The sequence below is a fragment of the Muscardinus avellanarius genome (assembly GCF_963383645.1).
Source record: "Muscardinus avellanarius genome assembly, chromosome: 16".
NCBI classification, from domain to species: domain Eukaryota; kingdom Metazoa; phylum Chordata; class Mammalia; order Rodentia; family Gliridae; genus Muscardinus; species Muscardinus avellanarius.
The window spans coordinates 37085947-37111958 of NC_137802.1; the positions used below are offsets into that span (position 1 = coordinate 37085947).

Consider the following 26012-nt stretch of genomic DNA (forward strand, 5'->3'; position numbering starts at 1 on the left):
CCGGAGGGCGGAGCCGGGCCCGCTCCATTGTGGAGAGGAGGGGAGAGGCGCGCCGGAGCCCGGCCCCGGCCCTGCCGCCCGCGCGCTCGCTCCTGGCCGCCGCGGCTGCATCTGGCGGGCCCCGCAGCCGGGATGCGGCGGGCGCCCGGGGCTGGCGGGCAGCGCAGCGGCTCCGGGGACATGTGCGCTGGCCCAGACCGCCCGCGACCATGAGCCTGACCGCCCGCGTCTCCTGCTCCATGCTTAGCTGCTTCGTAAGTGCCAGCTCTGCCTGCTGGGGCCCTGGTTGGGGGGAGGGTGTCCAGCGCTCGCTGCACCCGCAGGGCCCCGCCCAGGGCCAGCCCTGGAGATCGCACATTTCAACCCATGCCTTCTCCTAAGGCCCCTGCAGGGCCCGGCCCGAATGTTTGGGGGCAGCGGGGAGGGTGCGACCTTTTCTTTCTTGGACTTGTTTTAATTTTCGGGTGCCGGGGATTGTCGAAGGCCAGGGATGGAAATTCTGTGGCCCATCCTGGTCCCGCAGCCACTGCCCTTGACTGCAGATCTCCAGGCCCCGCCCTACAGGGGTACATCCCTTTACCTCCGCCCCTCCATCTTGGTCCCACCCGCTGCATCCTTGCTTGGGGATGTGGGATGTGACTACTAAGCTGTGTGGGATGTTAGGGGCTGGTCGGGAGCAGAGGATGTCTGTGAGCTGTCTTCTGGTTTCCAGTCCCCACCCCTTCCACACTCCATTCCTCACCTGACATGCCAGTCTCTTCTCCTTGACTGTCCCCCAGACAGCCTCTCTTTTCTCCATCTTCCTTGCTTCTGCGGGCCCTGCACCTCTGCATCATTCCCTGCCTTCCCCTCCTCCACTCTGGCTAATGCTCCTTCCCAGCTTCCCCCATCTGTCCTCTCAGATGTTCCCACACACGCACCCCCCCCCTCGCCCCGTGGGTGTCTGCCAGGCCTTCTCTCTCTCCCCTGGCTGTCCTTGGGTCTCCTGCTTCCTCCTGGTCGCGTGGATCCCCTCTCTTCTCCACGGAGGTTGGGAGGAGGGCGACTTCTGCTCCCTGTGGTATTCCTCAGGAATTCCCCGCAGATGGGGCAGGTTGCTTAGCAGGGAGCAGGGGCTAGTCAGCAGTGTGTGCCTAACAGGAAGGTAAGCTCAGCGCCAAAACACATCCTCCTTTTGAAGGCATCCTCGAAGGCCCTCTAGAGGCTCGGTACTGAATCCCCCAACCTCCTCCTCTTTGTCTCCCTCACCCACCACACTGAGGCTCCAGGGGCCTGAGGTGCCTGATTTCCCTCTTCTCTCTAACCAGCTGCCACACCTGGCTCTTTTTCCTCAGAGCAGCACTTTCCTTCCCCTACTCGGCCATGCCCTTATCTTAGTCTTTCACCTCCTTAGTTTTCTGCCTACTTTCATGTGAAATTTCGGTTCTACAGGAGAGTTCCTCTTTGAACAATGCATATACCCAGTTCCTCCTTGGTTTGCCTCATCCTCCTTCTGGGTTTACTAGGCTTGAGTACACCCTCCATTTCACTCTTCCCCACCTCCAATCAAACCAGATCTCCTTTCCTTCTTTGAATGGCCAGAACCTTTAGAGGTGTGTGTGGAAGCCGGACAAGGTGGTACACGCAGTAAGCCCAGCTGCTCGTGAGCCTGCGGCAGGAGGCTCACAATTTAAGGCCAGCCTGGGCAACTTAGCAAAACCCCATTTCAAAATAAAAACAAAAAGGGCAAGGGATGTAGCTCAGTGGTAGAGCTGGGTTCAATTCCCAGTACTGCAAAAACAACAACAAAAAGGAAGTACGTATGGGGGTCTGTAGATTTATTGGAGGAGGAGAGCAAATGAATGTAAGGGGCCAAATGGAGCCTGGTGACTCAGTGCTGGGGCCTTCCTACAGGGTGAGGAGGGGCCCCCCAGCCTGGAGTACATCCAAGCCAAGGATCTGTTCCCCCCCAAGGAACTGGTGAAGGAGGAGGAGAATCTTCAGGTAAGGAGGAATTGAAAGCTCTGGGTGAGGAGGGCTGCCCAGTTAAAAAGCACCCTTTCTTCCCCCCAAAATCCCCAGGAGGATCTAGTACCAGAACTCTGGCTCCTAGCCCCTGGAGGGCTGGGGGAGGGAGGTGTTTATATGTGTGTGCTGGAGCCCTTGACCCCAGGGAAGGGAGCATTCTTGTGCAGCCATTGCCTAGTGCTGTGACGGTGGTGAAGATTCTCCTTTCCTGCCTTGGTCCAGCTTTTTCAGAGGAGCTCCCATAGGGCAAGGGCTACAGAGGAGAACAAGGGTGCCTCAGTTCTGAACTGAGGCTCCTCCACCCCTTGGCAGGTACCCTTCACAGTGCTGCAGGGTGAGGGAGTGGAGTTCCTGGGCCGGGCCGCGGACGCCCTCATTGCCATCTCCAACTATCGGCTGCACATCAAGTTCAAGGACTCTGTCATCAACGTGAGTTCCCGTCTTGTTTTTCCACACCCAAATTAGAGTCCTGTGAGGTTCCAGATGGTGGTGTTGGGATTCTCTTCTCTTTCTTACTTACTGATGCCTTGTTTTCCTGCCTCATTTTCATAGCTGTAGATCTGTCTTTCTGTCTCTCTGGCTCATTCTCCCCTCTCCCCTCTCCTCTTTTACCCTGTTGCTGGCTCTTCTAAGGGTCACAGTGGCATTGTTGGAAGAGTGCAGGCTTTGGAGTCAGGCAAACCTGGGTTCTTTGCCTGTGCTACAACTAACCAGCTGTGTGACCTTGGAGACGGCTCCTAACTCAGCCTTGTAGGGTTACCATAATTATTAATTGGTCCGCATATGTAAAGGCCCCAGCACAGTTTACAGACACATAACAGGCCCTCAATAAATGCCAGTCTCCTTCCTGCCACTGAAACATCAGCCCCCGGGCTGGGGTGGGGCCAAGGAGTGGGGTGGAGAGTGGGGGATCTGAGCTTCAGTTTGTCCTTCCTCTGAAGGTCCCCCTCCGGATGATTGACAGTGTGGAGAGCCGGGATATGTTCCAGTTGCACATTGCCTGCAAGGACTCCAAAGTGGTGAGGTGAGAACAGTGGAGCCTCATTCAGGTCCCCTGCCCTCGTCTTGTGCAGACCTCTGGGTTGGCAGGTCAGTTTACTGACCCATAGTGTCTTGACCTGAAAAAATAGGGATAATGCTTAGCTCATGGAGACATGGTGAGAATTAAATGAGAAAAGCACCGAGAAGCCGAGTGTGGTGGTACACACCTGTAATCCCAGCTGAGATGGGACGGGAGGATTGCAGGTCAAGGTCAGCTGCAGCAACTTAGTGAGACCTTATTTTAAAATAAAAAGTGAGCCAGGCGTGGTAGCCCACACTTGTAATCCCAGCACTTGGGAGGCTGAGACAGGAGGATCTCGCAGGTTCGAAGCCAGCCTCAGCTACTGAGTGAGGCTCTCAGCAACTTAGTGAGACCCTGTTTCCAAATAAAATATAAAATAGGTCTGGGAGTATAGATCAGAGGTAGAAAGCCCCTGGGTTCCACCCCCAATACCACACACGCGCGCACACACACACGCACACACACACAAAAAAAAAATAAATAAATAAATGGTGGGGGGATATAGCTCAGAGGTAGAATGCCCCTGGGTTCAAACGGAAGGAAGGAAGGAAGGAAGGGCAAGCACCCAGAACAATATCTGGTACAGAGCACTTACGTTACTGCCAGTTCATTTATTTATTCATTTAACATACACTTACTGAACACTCTGTGCCAGTCTGTTTAGGGAATAAAGGTACAGCAGAAAGGAAATAGACAATTTTTTTTTATCGTCATGGAGCTTATATTCCATTAGGAGATACCAAAAAATAAATAATAAGTGAACTATGTTACATGATGGTAAGTGTAGAAGAGAAAATAAAGCAGGGATAGAAAAGGGATGTAGAGTGCTGTAGGGGTGACAGTTGTAGCTTTAAACAAATGATCTGAAAAGGCTACGCAGTAAAGGTGGCATTTGAGTCAAGACCTCGAGAAAATTAACATGCAGGTATTTGAAGGAAGAGTATGCCAGACAGGGAACACTGAGTGCAGAGGCCTTGAGGTGGGTGCGTACCCATCCCTGTCGGAAGGATAGCGGGAGGCAGGGTGTCCGGAGTGGAGAGCGTATAGGTGGAGATGGTGGGATATAAGGTTCAAGAGCAAAGTGGAGTTTCACAATGGTTTGCTTTTACTTTTGAAAGAATTAAGAAACCCCTGGAGGGTTTTGAGCAAAGGAGTAACATGATCTGAATGCTGTTTTACCGAATCACTCCGGCTGCTATATTAAGCCTAGATGGGAAAGAACAGGGGCAAAAGCCAAAGCAGAAGCTGAGAGACTAGTTAGGAGGTTGTTGCAGTTACCCAGGTGAGAGGTGGTGGTGGTCCATCCAGCGTGGCGGAGAAGTGGTCAGGTTGTGGGTGTATTTCAAAGGTAAAGGTGACAGAATGTGCTGGAAGACTGGATATGAGAGAAGGGAGCCTGGGTATATTAAAAGGATGCCTGGTTTCAAGCCTGCCATATACTCAGGTCTGTGGCAGATTCATAGGGAGAATATACATTGCCCTTCACAGATTTTGTTGAAGGAAGACTTAACAGCGGCAGGATGCTATGGAAAAACTTATCATTTAATATTCTAGGCACATTAAATCATGAGCGGAAGGAGCCTGTGGAAAAGAGTAAGTTTGGAAGGCATCAAGGGAGAAGTGGCATTGGAATTGCCTCCCAGGCGTTAATAGGGTGCAGCCAGGCAGAGAGTTGGCATTATCAAGCCAAAAAAGAGGAAGAACAAGGAGACAGGAACGGAGAGCAGGGTGTCCTGCCTGAAGCGGAAGGCGTGTATTAGGGGGTCAGTGGAGATAGCACTGGACATTAGGGTAGGAACAAGCGCAGAGGTTCAGCATCCTGCGCTAGCATTTAGATTTGATGAGAAATGGTAGGAACCCACCAGAGGTGACAAGTATGTCTCAAATGCAGAAGTTCTTGGGAATGGTCACATGAGATACTTCTCTTGGGTATTGGCCAGTGTCCCTGGTTTTGTCCCTCCTGGGTCCCCATTGCCGTACCTCCTGCCTTGCAGCCTCTTTTCCTCACGGCCGTCCTGTGGCCATGTTTGTGACCCTTACGGCCCTCTAGCACATCCGCCCCTTGCCTCATTCAGGCCTGTGTCTTCTTACCTGGCAGGTGCCACTTCTCCACTTTCAAGCAGTGCCAAGAGTGGCTCTCAAGGCTAAGCCGGGCCACAGCAAGACCTGCCAAGCCGGAGGACCTCTTTGCCTTTGCCTACCATGCCTGGTGCCTGGGGCTGACTGAGGAGGACCAGCATACCCACCTGTGTCAGCCAGGTGAGGCCAGGCTGCTGCTCACCCCTACACCCCTCCCCTATGGCGCTCCAGGAAGCTGACAGGCAGGGCTTGTGTTGCAGGAGATCACATCCGATGTCGGCAGGAGGCGGAGCTGGCGAGGATGGGCTTTGACCTGCAGAATGTCTGGAGAGTCTCACATATCAACAGCAACTACAAGTGAGAGGGGAGGGCAAGGGACCCAAACACCAGTCTTAGACCCAGATCCCCTCTACTTATGGATAAAGCATGGTGGACACTGGGTCTGTGAGAGGAAAGGCTTCTGGTCTCTCTTCCCACAAAGCCATCCCCTGGGTCTCATCACACAGGCCAGTTCGGTGACCTCTTGTATCTTCTCAGATTGTGCCCTAGTTACCCCCAGAAGCTGCTGGTTCCTGTATGGATTACAGACAAGGAGCTGGAGAACGTGGCTTCCTTCCGCTCCTGGAAGCGCATCCCTGTGGTTGTGTACAGGTGAGACGGGGGAACCAGAAGTAGGGAGACTGTTCTTTATTTAGTAAGGATAAATAAAAATATCCAAGGTTTCCAGCAGCCTGATTGCATGGGAATTGACACCCTGTAGAGGAGTAAATGTGAAATTCTTTTAAAAAAAAATTGGCTGGGTATGGTGGCATACACCTATAATCCCAGTACTTGGGAGGCTGAGTTAGGAGGATTGCAGGTTCAAGGCCAGCCTTAACAATTTAGCAAGACTCTCAGCAGCCTAGCAAGATTCTGTTTCAAAACAAATAAATAAATAGGGCTGAAAGTATAGCTCAGAGGTAGAATGCCCCTGGGTTTAATCTCCAGTATTAAAAAAACAAACAACAAATAAAAAACCCCACAAAAATTGCCTCCATTTTTTTTTTCTTCTAAGCATAAAACATTGAGGGACTTTCTTTTTCTTTTTTTTTTGAGCATGTATGTATGTGTGTGAAGGACATAAAATGTTTTGTTAGTACAGGAGTTGGCAAACTGGCCTGGGAACAAAATCTGACCTGCAGCCTGCTTTATGGATAGCCTGTGAGCTATGAATGGTTTTTACATTTTTAAAGTGTTATTGGGAGGGGAAAAAACAAGCATAAAAAAGAATATATGACAGAAATTGGTTGTGACCTATACAGCCAAAAATTTGTTTGGTTCTTTACTAAAAAAGTTTTCTGGTCCCAGCACTGGACAGTCATTGCAGCTGAAATAGAGTGAGGCAGGTAGTAACCACAGGGTTTGGAGTTGTTCGTGTTCTTGGCTCATTCCTTGGTCTCCTACCACGCGTCTGTACCGGGAGCAGGTGCTGTGCAGATTTGATGAGTCAGGGTCACCTTAGGAATCTAGAGCTCATTTGGGAAAATGCATGATGGTGCTTTGTAAACTGTAAAGCTCTCTGGAGATGTTAAAGCTTTTGGTTGATATTATCATGGCTTTGATGAGTTGGTTGTCCCTGCTGGCCCTATAGACCTTCAAATGCCATTGTGATCTTTTCTGTTTTGTCAGACACCTGCGCAACGGGGCAGCCATTGCCCGCTGCAGCCAGCCTGAGATCAGCTGGTGGGGCTGGCGCAACGCTGATGATGAGTACCTAGTCACATCCATTGCCAAAGCCTGTGCCCTGGACCCAGGGACAAGGGCCATTGGTGGCTCCCTCAGCACTGGGAATAGTGATGCTAGCGAGGCGTGTGACACTGACTTTGGTAAGGCTTGGGTGGTGCTAACCCAGACCTTAGCTTCCTGGGAGCCCCCCAGTGAGGGGGTGGGAAGATAACAGGACACAGGAGTGCCTGGGTTCCTGCCTTTTGGAAGGCTTTGGGGCCTGAGGGGGTCTCAAGTCACACATTCCCTCTTCTGAGACAATATGTCCCAGGGCCAGGGTGATGCTGGGTGACTGGCTGGCCCTGAGTCTTCTTCCTGTTATGTATTTAGATTCTTCTCTGACTGCATGCTCTGGGGTGGAGAGCACAGCAGCCCCCCAAAAGCTGCTGATCCTGGATGCACGATCCTACACAGCGGCGGTGGCTAACCGGGCCAAGGGTGGAGGCTGCGAATGTGAAGGTATTGCTGCCACCAGTGTCTGCAGGCACCCTGAGTTCTCGGTGGCTCTGGGGAGAACAAAGCTGCTTGTAACCAGGAGTCTGCACTTCCTACCTATGATTATGCTTAAGTTTTTATCTGAGTTTTACTTTTTCATCTACAAAATGGGAATGATTGATACCTTGTAAAGTTATTGGGGTGATTATAGGTCACATATATAATATTACTAGTATTGATTACTAGTATTGATACTCGTAGTACTGTTACTACCATTTGTCATTTAATATTATTGTTACTGCTATTGTATAGGACCTGAGAATATAGAGGTAAAAGTATAATTCAGATTTTTTGTTGTTGTTATACTGGGGATGGAACCCAGAAGCATTCTACCTCTGAGCTACATCCCCAGCCCTATTTTATTTTTTATTTTGAAGTGGGTTCTCACTAAGTTGCAGAAGGCCTCACTAAGTAGTTGAGGCTGACCATGAATCTGTGATCCTCCTGTTTCAGCCTCCCAAGTGCTGGGATTACATGTGTGTATTATTACCTCTGGCATAATTCAGATTTCAAGAGTCTCTTTGGTTCCCATTCTGGAGTGTTCTTCCCTGCCAGGGAAGGTTTGTCTGCTAGGGCTGTGCTTGACCTGGACGCCTGCTTCCAGGACATGCTTTTATGAGCCTTTCCTCTCATTTTTACAGAGTACTATCCCAACTGTGAGGTTGTATTTATGGGAATGGCCAACATTCACGCCATCCGGAACAGCTTCCAGTACCTCCGCGCTGTATGCAGCCAAATGCCGGATCCCAGCAAGTAGGTGATGGGTACCGTGATCCCACCATCCCCCCAGTCTCACCCCTTACCCAGAACTTTTGTTCTTGGGGGATGTGAGGGGACATGGTGAGTTTGGAGGTGTGGGAGACCTCAGGGCCTGGGTGGAGTGAATACAGTGGACCAGTTCCAAGAACACTTCTTCCACTTCACAGCCAACACTTTGGCACAGTCACAGGACATTGGATTCTTTGTGTTTAGATGGTTGACCTACTCAAAGAACATAGAGAAGCAGGGAGAGCAAGTGGCTAAATGTGATGGTTTCCTGCTCCACTCTTGATTCCCAGAAGCTCTTCTGTGCCTCAGGTTCCATGTCCCCTATTCCTGCTAGATATCTCTTGGCAGAAAGGCTATAGGTTCATCTCCTTGGTTTCAGCCCTCAGTGGGGACCCTGGTGGGTGGAGCTGGCCGTGCGTAGTGGATTGTCACAGCCCCTGAACTGTTGGTTGGTGATGGGTCGATTCTGCTCTTATGTAGCTGGTTGTCAGCGTTGGAGAGTACCAAATGGCTGCAGCATTTGTCAGTGATGCTCAAAGCAGCTGTGCTGGTGGCTAATACCGTAGACCGGGAAGGCCGGCCCGTGCTGGTGCACTGCTCCGATGGCTGGGACCGCACACCGCAGATCGTAGCCCTGGCCAAAATCTTACTGGATCCGTATTACAGGACGTTGGAGGTATTGAGAGGGGGGTGGATAGGAAAAACAGAGGGAATGAAGGAGGAGGGCTGGTGGCAGGCTCTTTGGAGCTGTCTTGGGAATCCTTCAGTAGAATTGGTTCAGTCCTGTTCTTTGAAACTGCCAGCTCCCTGTATTGGGCAGTTCCTGGGGGACTAGCACAGTAGCCCTTCCGGAGAGGCCCTATGCTTAGACTGTTTCCTTTCTGTAGGGCTTCCAAGTGTTAGTGGAGTCAGACTGGCTGGATTTTGGGCACAAGTTTGGAGACCGGTGTGGCCACCAGGAGAATGCAGAGGACCAAAATGAACAGTGCCCTGTGTTCCTCCAGTGGCTCGATTCTGTTCACCAGCTGCTGAAGCAGTTCCCCTGCCTGTTTGAATTCAACGAAGCATTCCTGGTAAGTCCTAAAGCCCTTGACTGGGGTGGGGCATGGCATCCTGAGGCCCCCAGGTGCAAGCTGTCTCGGCTCTCTAGGTCAAACTGGTGCAGCACACGTATTCCTGTCTCTACGGCACTTTCCTGGCCAACAACCCCTGTGAGCGAGAGAAACGCAACATCTACAAGCGGACGTGCTCTGTGTGGGCCCTCCTGCGAGCCGGCAATAAGAACTTCCACAACTTCCTCTACACTCCTGGCTCAGACATGGTAAATACAAGCCCTCTTCCTATGGGGAGAGGAGGCTGAGTCAGTGGGGAGAAGGGAGAGCCAAAGGCTTAGGGAGGACAAGGGACCACAGTCCTGTCATGGGACACTGGTATCGGGCTGCTTCCCTAGGTCCTGCATCCTGTTTGTCATGTGCGGGCCCTGCACCTCTGGACAGCTGTTTACCTGCCGGCATCATCTCCCTGCACACTGGGAGAGGAAAATATGGATCTTTACCTCTCCCCGGCGGCCCAGAGCCAGGAGTTCTCGGGCCGCTCTCTGGACAGGTGAGAAAAGCCCTTCTTGCTCTCTTCTCTCTGAACGAGGAAGGCAGTAAATGCTTCCTATCTTGCCTACATGCATGCTGCTCTTCTTTTTTGAGCTATTTGAAAGCAACGTGTGTGTGTGTGTGTGTGTGGTGTGTGTGTGTGTGTGTGTGTGTGTGTGTGTGTGTATTGAATCCAGGGCCATTCTACCTCTGAGCTACAACCCTAGCTCTTTTTATTTTTAATTTTGAAAAAGGATCTAAGTTGCTGGGGGTCTTGCTAAATTGCTGAGTCTCAAACCGGCATTCCTCCTGTCTCAGTCTCCCACGTACTGGGATTACAGGCATGCACTACCATGCCCAGCTAAAGCAACTTACTGAGTCAGTTAAAGGAGAAATTTGGCCCAAGACTTCTGGCTAGCCTGGGGTACACTGTGTTTTCAAGGTCTTCTCTTAAGATAAGGTTGGTTACCTTCTTCTTGGAGCTGCTATCACCCCATGTGACACACCCAAGCAGGGGAGAGGAGAGGGGAAAAGAAAGGACTATTTCATAAAGGTTTGTGGGAGCATTGTTAGGGTTTGCTCGCGATACAAGGCATGTGGAGCTTTCTATCTCAGCTGTAACCTTTGCTATGTTCGGTATTAGTCTCCAGAAGCATCTGGCTCTCAGGGAAATGGGTGCCCAGCTGAGGATAGCTTTTACTCTCTCAGAAAGGCCAGAATTTAAAACAAGACATTAACTTAAAGTCGTTTTTTGGTTGAAAATGTGGGGGTGGGAGAGTGATGGAGGCTGCTTAAATTATGAGAGCAATCCATGTTTTTATTTTATTTATTTATTTATTTATTTATTTGGTACTGGGGATTGAACCTAGGGCCATTCAACCACCAAGCTACACCTCCAGCCCTATTTTTTCTCTTTATTTTGAAACAGGGTCTCACTGAGTTGCACAAGGCCTCACTAAGTAGCTGAGGCTGTCTGTGAACCGCGATCCTCCTATCTCAGCCTCCCAAATGCTGGGATTACAAGCATGTGCCACCATGCCCAGCTTTTTTTTTTTTTTTTATTAAAGAAAACAAACTATATAAAAATAGTCTTCCCTAGCTGGGCATGGTGGCGCACGCTTGTAATCCCAGCGCATGGAAAGCTGAGACAGGAGGATGGCACAGGTTTGAAGCCAGCCTCAGCTACTTAGTGAGGCTCTCAGCAATTTAGACCCTGTTTCCAAATAAAGTATAAAATAGGTCTGGGAGTATAGCCTGGAGGTAGAAAACCCCTGGATTCCACCCCTAGCAACACACACACACACACACACACACAGTAGTCCTCCTTCTGATCCTTATCCCCACTGGTGTCTGCTGTTAACACCTTGATGGGTGTCTTTCCAGATGAGGTAGAAAACCCCTGGATTCCACCCCTAGCAACACACACACACAATAGTCCTCCTTCCGATCCTTATCCCCACTGGTGTCTGCTGTTAACACCTTGATGGGTGTCTTTCCAGATGTTTACCTCTATATAGATACATCCTCACTCTCACACATAAGGCCCCCATGCAGACTTTCTGAGCTTTCTGGGTAAAATTGGTGCAGCATGCATACTCCTGCCGCTGTGTTATGTTTGTGTTTTAAAAAACAAAACCAGCCGGGCATGGTGGCGCACGCTTGTAATCCCCACACTTGGGAGGTGAGACAGGAGGATCGTGCAGGTTAGAAGCCAGCCTCACTGGCTTAAGAGACCCTGTTTCCAAATAAAAATATAAAATAGGTCTGGCAGTGTAGCCCAGAGGTAGTAGGGTTCCATCCCCATTACCACCAAAAAAAAAAAAAAGAAAAAAACCCCAGAATGTTATGTATACTTTTTTTCTGTGTGTGCAACTGGGGATTGAATCCAGGAGCATTCTACCTCCAGCTACTTAGGGCCTTGCTAAGTAGCTGAGGCTGGCTGTGAACCTGTGATCCTCCTATCTCACCACATCCAGCTTGAAAACTGTTTTGAAAATCAATTTATCATTTTCCCCACTTTGTATCAGGCTGTCATTCCCTAACAACACAAAACATATAAAATTACTTTATTGTTTCTATTTTTTTTTATTATTGTTATTTTCAGTACTGGGGAATCATACCCAGGACCTTGTGCATGAGAGACAAGCACTCTACCAATGAGCTATATCCCTAGCACTACTCTGTTGTTTTTAGTGACTGCATGGTAGTCCAAAGTTAGAGTATACCTATTGGTCATTTAGGTAATTTCCTTTTTTTTTTTTTTTAATAATTACAGGGAATGCTTTAGTGAACACATTTGTGTGTGTGTGTGTGTGTGTGTGTGTATGTACATATGTGTGTATACATATATATGCACATATGCATATATATTTATTTATTTATTTATTTATTTTATTGTTGTTGTTGTTGTTGTTCTAGGGGTTGATCCCAGGGGCATTCGACCTTTCATCTATATCCAAAGCCCTTTTTTTTTTTGATGGTGGTACTGGGGGTGGAACCCAGATGCTTTCTACCTCCAGGCTATACTCCCAGACCTATTTTATATTTTATTTGGAAACAGGATCTCACTAATTTGCTGAGGCTGGTTTCGAACCTGTGTGATCCTCCTGTCTCAGCCTCCCAAGCACGGGAATTACAAGTGTGCGCCATCATGCCCAGCTTTTTTTTTTTTTTTTTTTTTTTTTTTTTTTTTTTTTTTTTTTTTTTTTTTTTTTTTTTTATGTTTAGTTTCAAACAGGGTCTTGCTAGGTTAGTGGGAGTTTCACTACTTGATGAGGCTGTCCTCAAACCTGGGATCCTCCTAGCTCAGCTTCCCAAAGTACTGGAATTACCAATGTGTGCCACCACACAAGCATGCATGTATATGTATGCGTATAATATATACATAGATATATTTTTAAATCATGGTGGGGGTGTCGCTCAGTGGTAGAATGCTTGCCTAGTATTTTTGAGGCTCTGGGTTTGATCCTAGCACCACCAAAATCAGGAACAACAACAAAAAAGTAAAATATACATAATATTTACCATTAAGCCTGTGTGTGTGTGTTACTGGGGATTGCACCCAGGGGCATTCTACCTCTGAGTTCCATCCCAGCCTGATTTTTTATTCTTTTGTTTTGAAACAAGATCTCACTAAGGTGTAGAGGGCTTCAAGTTGCTGAGGCTGGCCGCGAACCTGTGATTCTCTGTCTCAGCCTCCCAAGCACGGGGATTACAAGCATGTGCCATCATGCCCAGCTTAATCTAAGCCAGTTTTAAATATACAGTTCAGGGGCCGGGAGTGGTGGCGCATGCTTGTAATCCCAGCGCTTGGGAGGCAGAGACAGGAGAATTGCACAGGTTCAAAGCCAGCCTCAGCTACTTAGGCTCTCAGCAACTTAGTGAGATCTTGTTTCCAAACAAATATAAAATAGGTCTGGGAGTATAGCCTGGAGATAGAAAAGCCGCTGGGTTCTATCTACCCTCAGTAACACACACACACACACACACACACACACACACACACACACGCACGCACGCACACACACATACACAGTTCAGTTGGGGCTCAATGGTAGCACATATGCTTGGTATATACAGGGCCCTGGGTTTGTTCCCCCTACACCATAAAAATACATAGTTCAGTAATGATAACTTATCTAAATATCTTCACATTTGTCTATTTCTGTTAGATAAATTCCTAGAAACTAACAAGCTGTGTTCAAAGGATATGTATATTTTATATTTATTTATTGGCTGAAGTTTTTTTTTTTTTTTTGTGTGTGTGTGTGTGTGTGTGTGTGGTACTGGGCATTGAACCCAGGGGCATTCTACCTCTGAGTTACACTACTAGTTCTCCCTGGTTTCTATTGTTTCTTTCTTTTGTTTCTTTTTTATTTATTTATTTTTTTGTGGTACTGGGGACTAAACCCAAGGTCATTGTAACTCTGAGCTATACTCCATCCCCTCTTTATTTTTAGAAATAGGGTTTCCCTAAGTTGATGAGAGTCTCAGTACTTGCCGAGGCTGTCCTGGAACCTGTGCTGCTTGTATCTCAGCCATCCCTGTACTGGGATTACAGGGTATCACTAAGTTGCTGAGAGCCTCAATAAGCTTCTAAGCTGGTTCTGAACCCATGTTCCTTCTGTCTCAGCCTCCCAAGTACTGTGATTACAAGCATGCAATTACACCCGGCTTCATGGCTGTTTTATTTACTAAGAAAATTTTCATTGGAGGACCAGAAGGAACCATGGCTTTTTCTTATTTCCTAGATGTCTAGCCCAGAGTCTGGTACATAGCAGGTGCTTTAATAAATTTTTAAGCAGGCAAACAAGTACATGGGATAAAGTGGGTTTGTGAGCTTTGTAACCAGCTTAGTGGAGAAAAGTGTAAAGGAACTTGAATATGTGAGAGAAGTATTTTTTTTTTCCCCCCTGTACTGGAGATTGAACCAGAAGCATTCTACCTCCAATTTATACCACCAACCTGATTTTATTTCTTATTTGGAAACAGGGTCTTGCTAAGTTGCTAAAGCTGGCTTCGAACCTATAATATTCCTGTCTCAGCCTCCCAAGAACTGGGATTACAAGCATGTGTCATCACACCTGGCTATGTGAGATAGTTTGGAAATAAAATAAAAAGAAATTCCTATGGATCTGACTGGTATTAAGAAAGGATTATTCTGAAGAATAGAAAGAAATCAAGGATAGTCATTAAGAGCTTTAAACATTAAAGAGTTTGTTTTGGTTCACTCATCAAAAGTAAGTCAGAGTCTGGATATGGTGGTGCATGCCTATAATCCCAGTGCTTGGGAGGCTTTGACAGGAGGACTGCAAGTTTAAGACCAGCCTCGGCAATTTAGGGTTGGCCCCCTGCAGCAGTGAGACCCTGTTTCAAAATAAAAAATAAGCCTGGTGTGGTAGCACGTGCTTGTAATCCCAGTACTTGGGAGGATGAGACAGGAGGATTTCATGGCCAGCCTCAGCTACTTAATGGGGCCCTATTTCAAAATAAAGAATAAAAGCCGGGTGTGGTGGCCCACGCTTGTAATCCCCGCACTTGGGAGGCAGAGACAGGAGGATTGCACAGGTTCGAAGCCAGCCGCGGTGGCTTAAGAGACCCTGTTTCCAAATAAAAATATAAAAAATAGGTCTGGAAGTGTAGCCCGGCGGTAGAAGGCCCCTGGATTTCATCCCCAGTACCACCCCCCCCCCCAAAAAATAATAATGAATAAAAAATAGGACTGAGGGTGTAGCTTGGAGGTAGAATGTCCTTGTTTTCAATCCCCAGTATCACTAAATAAATAAATAAATAAAAATAGGGCTGGGAATTTAGCTCAGAGGTAGAATGACCACCCTGGGTTCAATCCCTAGTACTATAGACACATACACACACATGCGTGCGCACACACGTACATCAGTGTAGGGAGTCACTGTGACCTCCTGACAATGGGATTTTTAGAGAATTTATCAGTGAGTGGGGTAGTTAGAGGCACAGAGATCAGCAAGCACTGTTGTAGTAATTTAGATGTGAAAAGATTCTCTGAAAAAGAGAAAGGATTAAATTCGGAAACAGGCTAGAGAAGTCATTAGCAAATTGTCAAACTGGTTGAAAGTTGGAAAGATAGGTTCCAAGTCTTTGAGCTTAAAAGACAGGAGAATATTAGTACCACCAAAAGATGCTGAAAAGTTGAGAGAACAATCCAGTTTGGGAAGAAAGAGGAGATACAGGGAGGTTGGTATTGGAATATTGATTGGTAGCAAAGAGCAAGTGTGCTGAAGGCAACTCAAGATGGAGAATTGGATCTAGAGGAATGAGTGGTGTAAGGATTTTAGAGGAACTGGTTTTTGTAACAACTGTCCTGACTTACCTTTGGCTCTACCTTTCCTTACATCAAAACTGTCCTCTTAGCATGATGGAGCATGTCTGTAATCCCAGTACCTGGTAGGCTGAGATAGGAGGATCACAGGTTTGAGACCAGCCTCAGAAACTTAGTGAGACTTGTTTCAACAAAAAAAATTAACAAAAGGGGCAGTGGTGCTGGAGGTTAAAAGGTCCCTGGGTACAATCCTCACTACCAAAAAAAAAAATTTAGGGCTCGGATTTAGCTCTGAGGTAAATTGCCCTGGGGCTCAATCCCCAGCAAAACAAAGAAAACCATAATTTAAGACAAGAAAAGAAAAAGGAGGGGAAAAGTTTTGATACATTAAAAGAAAAATGCACAGGGTTGGGGGTGTTGCTCAGTGGTGGTGTTCTTGTCTAGTGTGTAGGAAGCTCTAGGTTCAATCTTCCGTACTGCCAAAAAAAAAAGTCAGAAAAGTACACACACTTAGGCCTGACTCTTGGCTAGCCTCATTCAGTAAGTCTTGGTTAGGCCCTGGAAGCTCCTGATGTACATCAGTTACTGAAATCTGCTGTTCATTTTCATTTACTTGACCTACCAGTGGAAACTGGATGGTTGGGTCTTGAGCTCATTCAGTCATTTCTCAAATCATTTGCCTGGCTTGTGTTAGGTGCTGGAGTCAAGTAAAACACAAACAAGTAAATAGCAAGTGCAGTAATGTGTTATAGGAAGCAGAGTGCCATGTGCTTTGATGCACATTATTTTGTTGAATCCTCATGATGGCTTTAAGAGGTAGGTATTCAGCCGGGTGTGGTGGCACACGCTCGTAATCCCAGCATTTGGGAGGCTGAGACAGGAAGATTGCGGTTCATGGACAGCCTCAGCTACATAGTAAGGCTATTTGCAACTCAGACCCTGTTTCAAAATAAAGAATAAAAAATAGGGCTGGGGTTGTAGCTTGGAGGTACGATGCCCCTGGTTTCATCCCCAGTACTGAAAAAAGAAAAAAGAAAAAAAAGAGGTGGGTATTCTAGCCTTCCTTTCATAGATGTGGGAACTGAGGCTTAGAAAAGTTAAGGGCACACAGCTAAAAAGTTGTTGTTAACCTGGGATTTGAGCCCTGGATGAGACTTACTACTTCTTTCCTGGGATTTCCTGCCATTGAAAACAAGGAGAAAACAACAACACCAACAACAAAAACTGGGTGTCGTGGCACATGCCTGTAAACCCAGTACTTGAGAGTCTGAGACAGGAGGTTTACATGTTCGAGGCCAGCCTCAGCAATTTAGTGAGACCATATTTCTAAATAAATAAATAAATAAATAAATAAATAAATAAATAAATGGGCTGGGGATGTAGCTCAGAAGTAAAACACCCCTTGGTTCCATCCCCACCAAAAAATAAAAAAATAAAAATCAGCTGTGTGTGATGGTAATCCCAGCTACATGGGAGGCTAAAACAGGAGGATTGCAAGTTTAAGTCCAGCTATAGCAACTCAGAAAGACCCTGTGTCAAAATTAGAAGAAAAAAAAAAAAAACCCACAAAAGTAAAATCAAAGATAAAATATATTTAAAACACAATAGTTTCAAAACCCAACTACTTAAAACAAGCTATGCTGTAACTCCATCTTTGGGGGATTTTTTCTCTATGGTCTGAAATTACTAAGGCATCAGAAAAGAGGATAGCAATGAAGTCCCTCCTTTTTCTTGGTGAATTTCCCTAAGTTTTCATTGTTCTAAGACCTTTGAACTTTGTTTAAAATCAGGTTGGTAAGCCAGGCACTTGTAATCCCTGCGCTTGGGAGCTGGAGACAGGAGGATCACGCAGGTTCAAAGCCAGCCACGCTGGCTTAAGAGACCCTGTTTCCAAATAAAAAAGTATAAAAAATAGGTCTAGGAGTGTAGCCCAGAGGAAGAAAGGCTTCCAGGAACCCCAGTACCACCAAAAAAAAAAATAAATAAAAATCTGGGTATGGTGCTGCACACCTATAATCACAGTATTTTGGGGGCTGAGACAAGAGGATTGTGAGCCTGAGGCCACTTTAGCAACTTAGTGGTGCTTTTAGCAATTTAGTTAGACCATGTTTCAGAAAAAAAAAAAATTTAAATGGATTGGATATGTAGCTAGGAGGTAGAATGCTACTGAGTTCATTCCCCAGTACCAAAAAAACAAAAAACTTTTGAGACCCTTTTTTTTGGTTGTTGTTTATTTTTTGGTACTGGGGATGAAACCCAGGGGCCTTCCCTATTTTTATTATTTATTTGATGATGATGATGATGATGATGATGATGATGATGATGATGATGATAATGATGATGATTGATGGTACTGGGGATGGAGTCCAGGGGCCTTCTACCTCAAGGGTATACCCTCAGCCTTATTTTTTATTTTATTTTATTGATTTATTTACTTTTTTTGGTGGTACTGGGGATGGAATCCAGGGCCCTTCTACCTCTAAGCTATATCCCCAGGCCTCTTTTATTCTTTTATTTGGAGACAGGGTCTCACTAAGTTACAGATGGCCTCATTAAGTTGCTGAGCCTGGTCTGAGTTGTGCAGGGCCTTGCTAAGTTTCTGAGGCTGGCCGTAAACCTATGATCTTCCTGTCTCAGCCTACCAAGAACTGGGATTATAGGTGTATGGTATCGTGCCTGGCTAGATTTGATTTCTTTTCCCTCTCTTTTCTCTGTCCTCTTTTCTTTTCGTACTGGGGATTGAACCCAAGCGTATTTTACCTCTTGAGTTGAACCCTAGCCCTATTTCTATTTTTTATTTATTTTTTGTGGTACTGGGGATTGAACCCAGGGGCATTCTATCTCTGAGCTACACACCCAGCCCAATAAAAATTAATTTTTTTTTTTTTTTTTTTTTTTTTTTTGGTGGTACTGGGGGTGGAACCCAGAGACTTTCTACTTCCAGGCTATACTCCCAGACTCATTTTTATATTTTATTTGGAAACAGGGCCTCACTAAGTTGCTGAGAGCCTCACTAAGTAGCTGAGGTTGGCTTCAAACCTGCGTGATCCTCCTGTCTCAGCCTCCCAAGCGCTGTGATTACAAGCGTGCACCACCATGCCTGGCTAAAAAAATAAATTTTTTTTTTTTTTTTTTTTTTTTTTGGTGGTACTGGGGTTCCTGGAAGCCCTGCTACCTCTGGGCTACACTCCCAGACCTATTTTTACATTTTTATTTGGAAACAGGGTCTCTTAAGCCAGTGCGCGCAGCTGGCTTCGAACCTGCGCGAGGTTCGATCCTCCTGTCTCTGCCTCCCAAGCGCGGGGATTACAAGCGTGCGCCACCACGCCCGGCTAAAAAATAAATTTTAAAATAGGGTCTCACTAAGTTGCAGAAGCCCTTTCTAAGTAGTGAGGCTGAGATCCTCCTGTCTCAGCCTGCCAAGTACTGAGAGTACAGTGTGCCACCACGCCTGCCTTGGATTCTGATTTCTTGATGATGGAGCCCATGTCTTACTCATTTTACAGAGTGGACTTTCAGTGAGCCTTGGTTATTTGTAATCTTAAATGTCATCATGTGTTGTGAATTCTGATCACCTGATTCTTTGTTTCTGAGACAGCTCCCATTTCCTGAGCTGGAGGTTCTGTGTTTGTCATTCCAGGTTACCTAAAACTCGGTCCATGGATGATCTTCTTTCTGCTTATGATACTAGCAGCCCCCTGACTCGCACATCCAGTGACCCTAACCTGAACAACCACTGTCAGGAGGTCAGAGTTGGCCTGGAGCCCCGGCACAGTAATCCCGAGGGATCGGAGACCACCTTTATGGAATCTGGAATTGGAGGTCCTCAGCAGACTGTAGTGGAAATAGGTCTCACTCCTTCTCTGCCCAGCAGCCAGAAAGACTACCTGAGCAATAAACCTTTCAAGAGTCACAAAAGCTGTTCTCTAAGTTATAAACTGCTTAGTACTGCTGTGGCTCGGGAGATGAAGAGCAACACCTTTTATTCTGAGAGCAAAGTCATAGAAGAGACTAAGGTACCAGCTCCAGACCCTCCTGCCCAGGATGAGCTGGGTAGGACTTTCAGTGGCTCAGGGGAGCCACCTGAACATTGTCCTGAAACAGAAGCTGCCAGTATGCTTTCCAAGGTTGTTTCTAGCAAGCATGATGGAATCTGTGATTTTCCTGAGTCTACCCGGGACTCCCTTACAGGTGCCCCCCAACAGACCCAGCTAGAATCTGTGCCATGTGCGGCCTCTAAATGTGCTCTGGATCACAGTCTGGGCACCCTTTGCAGCCCACCAAGTGCTGCCTGCCAAACTCCTCTAGAGCCAAGCACTGATGTCCTCAGCCAAGATCCCCCAGGGTCTGTGACAAGTGTCTTCCACCAGGAACAGCCCAGCTCGGCACTGGATCTTATCCAAAGGGAGGAAGATACTGGCAAGAAAGGAAATAATAGAAACGTGCAGTTAGTGGAAAATACTCGCCTTGGAAAAATGCCTTTGGAATTGGCCCGAAAGCCAATTTCTCAGAGCCAGATCAGTGAGTTTTCTTTTCTAGGGTCCAACTGGGACAGCTTCCAGGGGATGGTGACTTCATTGCCGAGTGGGGAGACCACCTCTCGGCGGTTGCTTTCCTATGGCTGTTGTAGCAAGAGGTCAAGCAGTAAGCAGATGCAGGCTGCGGGGTCCTGCTTTGGGGGCCAGTGGGCTCAGAGAGAAGGTGTGAAGTCACCTATCTGTTCTAGTCATTCCAATGGACACTGTACAGGCCCAGGAGGAAAACACAACCGGATGTGGTTGTCCGGTCAGCCAAAGCAAGTCTCCAGCACAAAGGCCGTTCCACTGAGCTGCCCTTCTCCAGTGCCTCCTCTCTACTTGGATGACGATGGACTCCCCTTTCCCACGGATGTGATCCAGCATAGGTTACGGCAGATTGAAGCAAGCTACAAGCAAGAGGTGGAGCAGCTGCGTCGACAGGTGCGCGAGCTTCAGATGAGGCTGGACATCCGCCACTGCTGTGCCCCTCCAGCAGAACCCCCCATGGACTATGAGGATGACTTTGTAAGTATTCACCAAGTGCCAGCCACCCATTCATTCGTTCTGTCCCTGCAGCTTTCCAGCTGCTCAACATTCATTCTTTGGGCTCTTGCTTTATGCCACTGAGTTAGGTGCTTGAGCTATAGAAAGACAAGTAAATAATGAGAATGATGTTGTGAGCCAGGCGTGGTGGCGCACGCTTGGGGGTATAGCAGAATGCCCCTGGGTTCCATCCCCAGTACCTCAAAAAAACCAAAACAAAACAAAAAACAGTTTCACTAATTATTGTGTATTGGCCTCAAACCTGCAATCCTCAGCCTCCTAAGAATTGGAATTACAGGCTTATGCCACTGTGCCCAGCTGGTGTTTTCTTTTCACTATCCACCTAGCTCAGTATCACACATTCTTCAGTACTCAAGCATTTTCTTCTCAAGAAATCCTTGGCCTTTCACTACACTCCAGGTTCCTATCACCTAATGTCTTTCTCCATCGTAACACTCACAACATCATTCTTTTTCTTTTGTGGGTCTGGGGATGGAACCCAGGGGCATTTGACCTCTGAGCTACACCTCCTACATTATTTTTTATTCTTTATTTTAAAACAAGGTCTCACTAAGTTGCAGAGGGCCTAAGTAGCTGAGGCTGTCCGCAAACCGTGATCCTCCTGTCTCAGCCTCCCAAGTGCTGGGATTACTAGTGTGCGCCACCACAAAACTGTTTTTTAAAAAAGCCAGGTGTGGTGGTGCAAGCTTGTAATTCCATTATTTGGGAGGCTGAGACAGGAGGATCACAGGTTCGAGGATAGCTGCAGCAAGTACTGAGACCCTCATCAACCTAGTGAGACCCTGTTTCAAAATAAAAAAACTGGGCATGGTGGTGCATGCTTATAATTCCAGCAATCGGGAGGTTGAGACAGGAGAACCACAGATTTGCGGCCAGCCTCAGCAACTTAGGTTCTCAGCAATTTTGTGAGACCCTATTTCCAAATAAAAAATAAAATAGGTCTAGGAGTGTAGCCCAGAGGTAGAAGGCCCCTGGGTTCCATCCCCAGTACCACTAAATAAATAATTATTAATTAATTAATTATGGCTGGAGGTGTATCTCAGAGGTAGAATTAATGTCCCTGAGTTCAATCCTCAGTACCAAAAAATTAAAATTAAAATAAAATAATGAGGGCTGGAAGTATAGTTTAGAGGTATAACACTCCTGGGTTTAATTCCCAGTGGAAGAAAGGGAGGAAGGACACACTTGTAGAGAGAGAGCGAGAACACCACTTGCAAAAGCGTGATGGCAGCAGCTGCTCCGGCAGTGGCGCGTCAGCGGAGGATGGGTGTGGCTGTGTGGGTGCACACATGCATATGCACCTGTGCTGGCACTGTGAGGCAGAGCTGGGTAATGTGGGAGGTGACACTAGAGGATTAGGGATTGGAAGGGTCAGCTTGAATATCCTTTTTTGGAATTTACTCTCAGGGCAACGAAAATTTAGGCCAGTGGATAACTTAATCGGATTTGTATTTAAAAAAAAAAAAAAAAAACTGCTATAGCAACAGTATAGAATTTTGATGAGATGGTTGAGACCCAGACTGGGAGGCTGGTTAGGACATCTTAAAATAAACCAATTGAGCTGAGTGTGGTGGTGCACACTTGTAATCCCAGCAGCCGGGAGGCAGACTAGAGGATTGTGGTTCGCAGACAGCCTCAGCCACTTAGCAAGGCCCTTTGCAACTCAGTGAGAACCTGTTTCAAAAATAAAAAAGACTAGCTAGGCGTGGTGGCGCACGCTTGTAATCCCCATGCTTGGGAGGCTGAGATAGGAGGATCGCGCAGGTTTGAAGCCAGCCTTAGCTGGCTTAAGATACCCTGTTTCCAAATAAAATATAAAATAGGTCTGAGAGTGTAACCTGGAGGTGGAAGGCCCTGGGTTCCATCCCAGTACTACCTAAATAAATGAATAAATAATAAATAAAATAAAAAAGACTAGCCGGGCATGATGGTGCACGCTTGTAATCTCCGCGCTTGGGAGGCGGAGACTTGAGGATCGGGTAGGTTCAAAGCCAGCCTTGCTGACTTAAGAGACCCTGTTTCCAAATAAAAATATAAAAATAGGTGTGGGAGTGTAGCCTGGAGGTAGAAGTGTTTCCAGGAACCCCAGTACCACCAAAAAGAAAGGGGGGGGGAGGAAGAAAGAAGGAGGGAGGGAGGGAGGGAGGAGAAGATAAAAATAAAAAAGACTAAAAACTAGGGTGGGGGTTGTGGCTAGGAGGTACAATGCCCCTGGGTTTCATCCCTGGTACAGAAAAAATAAATAAATAAACCAAGTGAGAGATGAGGGCTGTCCATCATCCAGGCTTTACAGTGTTGGGCTGCCTCGGGTTCTGGCTTTGTAGTTCTGGGAGCTTCCAGGAGCTGTCTTCTCCCCTATAATATCTTGCTATCTACATAGACACATTTCCTTCCTTCTGTCAAGGCATCCCAACTTGCCTGCTCCCCATTTCTTTGTTGGTGGTTGGACAGGGAGGATTAACAACTTAATATTCAGGGTGATGCTTTAAGTTTTTATTTTTGTAGGGCCAGGCATGGTAGCATACTCTTGTAACTCCAGTACTTAGGAGGCTGAGACAGGAGGATTGCAGTTTTGAAGCCAGCTTCAACAACTCAGGCTCTCAGCAACTTAGTGATAAAAAATAAAATAGGTCTGCGAGTGTAGCCCAGAGTATAGAAGGTACCTGGGTTCCATCCCCAGTACAACAAAACCTTTTTTTTTTTTTTGTAAAGGGAAAATAGTAAGTATTTTAGGTTGTGTAGATCATTCTATGTATGTCACAGCTTTTCAGTCTGTGGCCTTTATAGAAACAATCATAGACGAGCCGGGTATGGTGTCACACACTTGTAATCCTAGCATTTGGGAGGCTGAAATAGGAGGATCACGGTTCACAGACAGCTTCAGCAACTTAGGCCCTTTGCAACTCAGTGAGACCTTGTTTCAAAATAAAGAATAAAAAATAGGGCTGGGGTGTAGTTTGGAGGTTGAATGACCCTGGGTTCCATCCCAGCATCACCACCAACAACAAAAAGCAAGAAAGAAGTAGCCATAGACAAAATGTAAATGAATCAGTTAGGCTGCCTTCCAGTAAAACGACATACAAAAACAGGCTGGTGCTGGGAGGATAGCTCAGTGGTAAAGTGCTTGCCTAGCATGAATGAGGTCCTGGGTTCAATTCTCAGTATCGCAAAAAAAAGTTAAAAGAAAAAAAAACAAAACAGGTTGTTTTTGGTGTTGTGAGTCATAGAGAAAGAGTCTTTCAACACTGTGGCATAGCATATTAGTTAAGAGCATGGTTCTGATGCCACAATACTAGGTCCAAATTATCTTAAGTTTATTTTGATACTGGGGATTGAACCTAGGGGCATTTTCCCCCTGAGCTACATTCCCTGCTCTTTTTATCTTTTGTTTTGAAACAGGGTTTTACCAGGTTGCTGAGAGTCTTGGTAATTGCTTAGGCTGTCCTCAAATCTGATCCTCTTGTCTCAGCCTCCCAAATACTAGGATTACAGGTCTGCACCACCATGCCCGGCTCTAGCTTTATCACTTACCAGTACTTAATTTTCTTTGTGTCTTAGTTTCCTTATTTGTAAAACAGGATAAAAGTAGTATGTATCAGCTGAGCATAGTGGCGCATGTTTGTAATCCCAGCATTTGGGAGGCTGAGACAGGAGGATCATGGTTTGTGCATAGCCTCGGCTACTTAGTGAGGCCCTGGCAACTCAGTGAGACTCGGTTTCAAAATAAAGAATAAAAAATAGGGCTGGGGGTGTTGCTCAGAGGTAGAATGCCCCTCGGTTCCATCCCCAGTACAGCAAAAAAAAAAATAAATAAATAAATAAATAGTATGTATCATAAGACTGTCATGAAGAATTAAACAAGTTCATAAGACTGTTTTGAGGAATTAAACTTAGAACAGTGCCTGACACACAGTAAGTGGCGAGCGATGATGAGGTGATGTTGATATCTCTGCCTTTTCAGACATGCTTGAAGGAGTCAGACGGCAGTGATACAGAGGATTTCGGCTCTGATCACAGTGAAGATTGTCTTTCAGAAGCAAGCTGGGAGCCTGTTGATAAGAAGGAGACAGAGGTATGTCTAGGCAAATGTGTGGTGGGCACCTACATGAGCCAGTGAGTTGTATCCCTCAGAGACAAGTAGCCTCCTGCAGACTCAGCTTCTCCCCAGCTTAGTGTCATCTCTATAGGCGTGCAGTGGCCAGCCTTAAAGACCAGCCTTGTCATTTTCTCCTGGGCTGCTTCCCTTCTTGTAACGTTGCTCTTCTACTCTGCTGACAAGCACCTGGCATTTTTTCTTGTGCCCTCTTTAAGGTGACTCGTTGGGTTCCAGACCATATGGCATCACACTGCTATAACTGTGACTGTGAATTCTGGTTGGCTAAACGAAGACACCATTGCAGGTAGGATGTTTTGTGTGATTCACTGTGACTCATAAAGTATTGTAGCACATATGTATGGAAATAAATTGAATTAATCTCAAAATGTCATATTTGTTCCAGACCTTTCTTTTATTCATGGAAAACCTTTTATTTATTTTTATTTTTTATTTTTTGGTACTGGGGATTGAATCTAGAGGCATTCTATCTCTAGGATATATCCCCAGCCCTACTTTATTTATTTATTTATTTATTTATTTATTTATTTATTTATTTATTTATTTATGGTGGTACTGGGGTTCCTGGAAGCCCTTCTACCTCCAGGCTACACTCCCAGACCTATTTTTACATTTTTTAAAATTTGGAAACAGGGGGTCTCCTAAGCCAGCGTGTACAGCTGACTTCGAACCTGCATGATCCTCCTGTTTCTGCCTCCCAAGTGTGGGTATTACAAGCGTGCGCCATCACACCCTGCTATTTTTTTTTTTTTTTTGAAAGAAGGTCTCATTAGGTTGCTGAGAGTCTCACTACTTGCTGAGGCTGTCCTTGAACCTGTGATCCTCTTGTCTCAGGCTCCCAATACTAGGATTACAATACCAACATTCCTGATGTGTATTGGCATTTCTGATTAACTCTTCCTTCTTTTTTGCTTTGACAGAAATTGTGGGAATGTATTTTGTGCCGGATGCTGTCACCTGAAGCTGCCCATTCCTGACCAACAACTCTATGACCCAGTTCTTGTCTGTAACTCCTGTTATGAACACATTCAAGTATCTCGTGCCAGGGAACTCATGAGCCAACATCTGAAGAAACCCATTGCCACAGCTTCCAGTTGAATGCCAGAGGAGACGACCTGTCCAATTTTAGCAGGTTTGAAGGGAGGATCTGCTTCAGGTGTAGTTTGGAAGGTTCTTTGGTGTGGCTCATGAAATCACAGGGCACAAAGATACCGTCTTGAGAAATCCTATTTGGTACCATGAGACTGGAGCAGAGGAA

The 26012-nt window shown here is 46.5% G+C and overlaps 1 protein-coding gene across 1 annotated transcript; it reads left to right on the plus strand.

Moving 5' to 3' along the window:
- On the plus strand, positions 1-25852 carry MTMR4 (myotubularin related protein 4; the record flags this gene model as incomplete). The annotated part of the gene is made up of 18 exons (XM_080712933.1): positions 1-254; positions 1894-1983; positions 2320-2436; positions 2949-3031; positions 5169-5329; positions 5410-5506; positions 5687-5800; positions 6818-7014; positions 7244-7372; positions 8050-8161; positions 8657-8852; positions 9064-9249; positions 9327-9497; positions 9627-9781; positions 19200-20601; positions 24602-24712; positions 24952-25040; positions 25675-25852. Exons 1-18 carry the CDS (start codon positions 210-212, stop codon positions 25850-25852), a joined length of 3633 nt encoding a protein of 1210 aa, XP_080569059.1. The 5' UTR covers positions 1-209.
- Positions 25853-26012: the final 160 nt, after the last annotated feature.